At 65.3% G+C, this 1,311-nt stretch overlaps 1 protein-coding gene across 1 annotated transcript in view; it reads right to left on the bottom strand.

Moving 5' to 3' along the window:
- Window positions 1–1,310, bottom strand: part of DDX54 (DEAD-box helicase 54) — a gene marked incomplete at its 5' end in the record, with an annotated part of 5,409 nt that extends 4,099 nt beyond the window's left edge. The window contains 6 exons of the mRNA XM_031057479.1: window positions 51–92; window positions 201–250; window positions 337–522; window positions 599–669; window positions 756–897; window positions 1,290–1,310. Coding sequence (XP_030913339.1) covers window positions 51–92; window positions 201–250; window positions 337–522; window positions 599–669; window positions 756–897; window positions 1,290–1,310 — 512 coding nt within the window. The remainder of the gene's footprint in view (window positions 1–50; window positions 93–200; window positions 251–336; window positions 523–598; window positions 670–755; window positions 898–1,289) is intronic.
- Between the last annotated feature and the right edge of the window lies 1 nt (window position 1,311).

Raw genomic sequence — 1,311 nt, 5'->3', positions numbered from 1 at the left:
ATGGCTGGTGGCCATTTCCCCACTGGGGCCCCTCCCTGTGCCCCACTCACATGTCAGGGTTCTCATGCAGGGCAGCAAACTGGTCCTCCATCCTGTGAGAGAGAGGAGAGGCTGGGGTGGCACCAGGCAGCTCAGCCCCTCACCAGGTTTTGGGGAGGCTCAGGGAAGCAGGGATTGGAGGGGACATGGGGACAGCTTACTTGTCTCCTCCCAGGATCAGGGCTGTCTTCAAGCCAGTGAACTTGCCCAGCTGCAGGGTGAGCAATAAACATATTGGTGGGATGTCCACAAACCCACTGTCCCCATTGTTCCCACTCACCCCCGTGTCCCCTGTACCTCCTTGGTGAACTTGAGGGTCTGCAGGGCCAGCTCCCGGGTGGGTGAGAGGATGAGGGCGCGTGGCCCGGCCTGGCTGGGCGCCTTCAGCCGCTCGAACATGGGGATGAGGAAACAGGCCGTCTTCCCACTGCCCGTCCGGGCCATGGCCACCACATCCCGGCCACGCAGGATGGCAGGGATGGTCTGTGGGACACCACTGTCACTGTCACTGCCCCACTGCCACCCCCTGGGGCAGGGACCCAGCGCTCCCCAGGCTCACCTTCCTCTGGATGGGCGTGGGCACCTTGTAGCCCTTCTTCATGATGCCCTTGAAGACAGGGTAGCTGAGGCCTGGGGGAACAGCGACAAGTGAGGGGGCATGGGCAGGAGGGGACGGTCCCTGTCCCAGGGACAGCTGTCCCCTGCCTCACACGCACCCATGGACTGGAAACCCCCGGATTTCTTCTTCTTCTGGTTCTGGGCCCGCACCATGGCCTGAGTGTCCAGCTCAGCATCAGCGTCAGCGCCATCGTCCCCCTCGGTGGCAGCAGGGAAGGCAGGCAGTGGGGATGCAGGCACCTGGGGACAGTGGGGGACATGGCTGTGGTGATGGGTCAGCATCACTGCAGCTCTGCACTGCTGGCTTGGCAGGCAGGGCCACCAGTGCTGGTGACTGGGGGTACCGGGGACATTGGCATTGGGACACGGGTACTGGGGACACTGGTACTGGGACACGGGTACTGGGACACTGACACTGGGGACACGCGTACCAGGAATACGGGCACAGGGGACCTTGGCACTAAGGACACCGGTCCTGTGGACACCGGCACATGGACACCGGGGCCACAGTACCCGGCGCAGCGGCACGGAGCGCAGGGACACGGGGTGCAGGGACACGCCTCGCTCGGGCCGGGCCTGGTCCCGTTCCCACCCCGCTCCCGTCCCATCCCCGCCCCATTCCCGCCCGGTACCGGCGCTCCGCGGGGCTGGCGG

The sequence above is a fragment of the Geospiza fortis genome, unplaced genomic scaffold (genome assembly GCF_000277835.1).
Source record: "Geospiza fortis unplaced genomic scaffold, GeoFor_1.0 scaffold408, whole genome shotgun sequence".
NCBI lineage: Eukaryota > Metazoa > Chordata > Aves > Passeriformes > Thraupidae > Geospiza > Geospiza fortis.
Note: the sequence above shows the minus strand (reverse complement) of the source record. Positions and strands in the feature narration are given on the sequence as shown.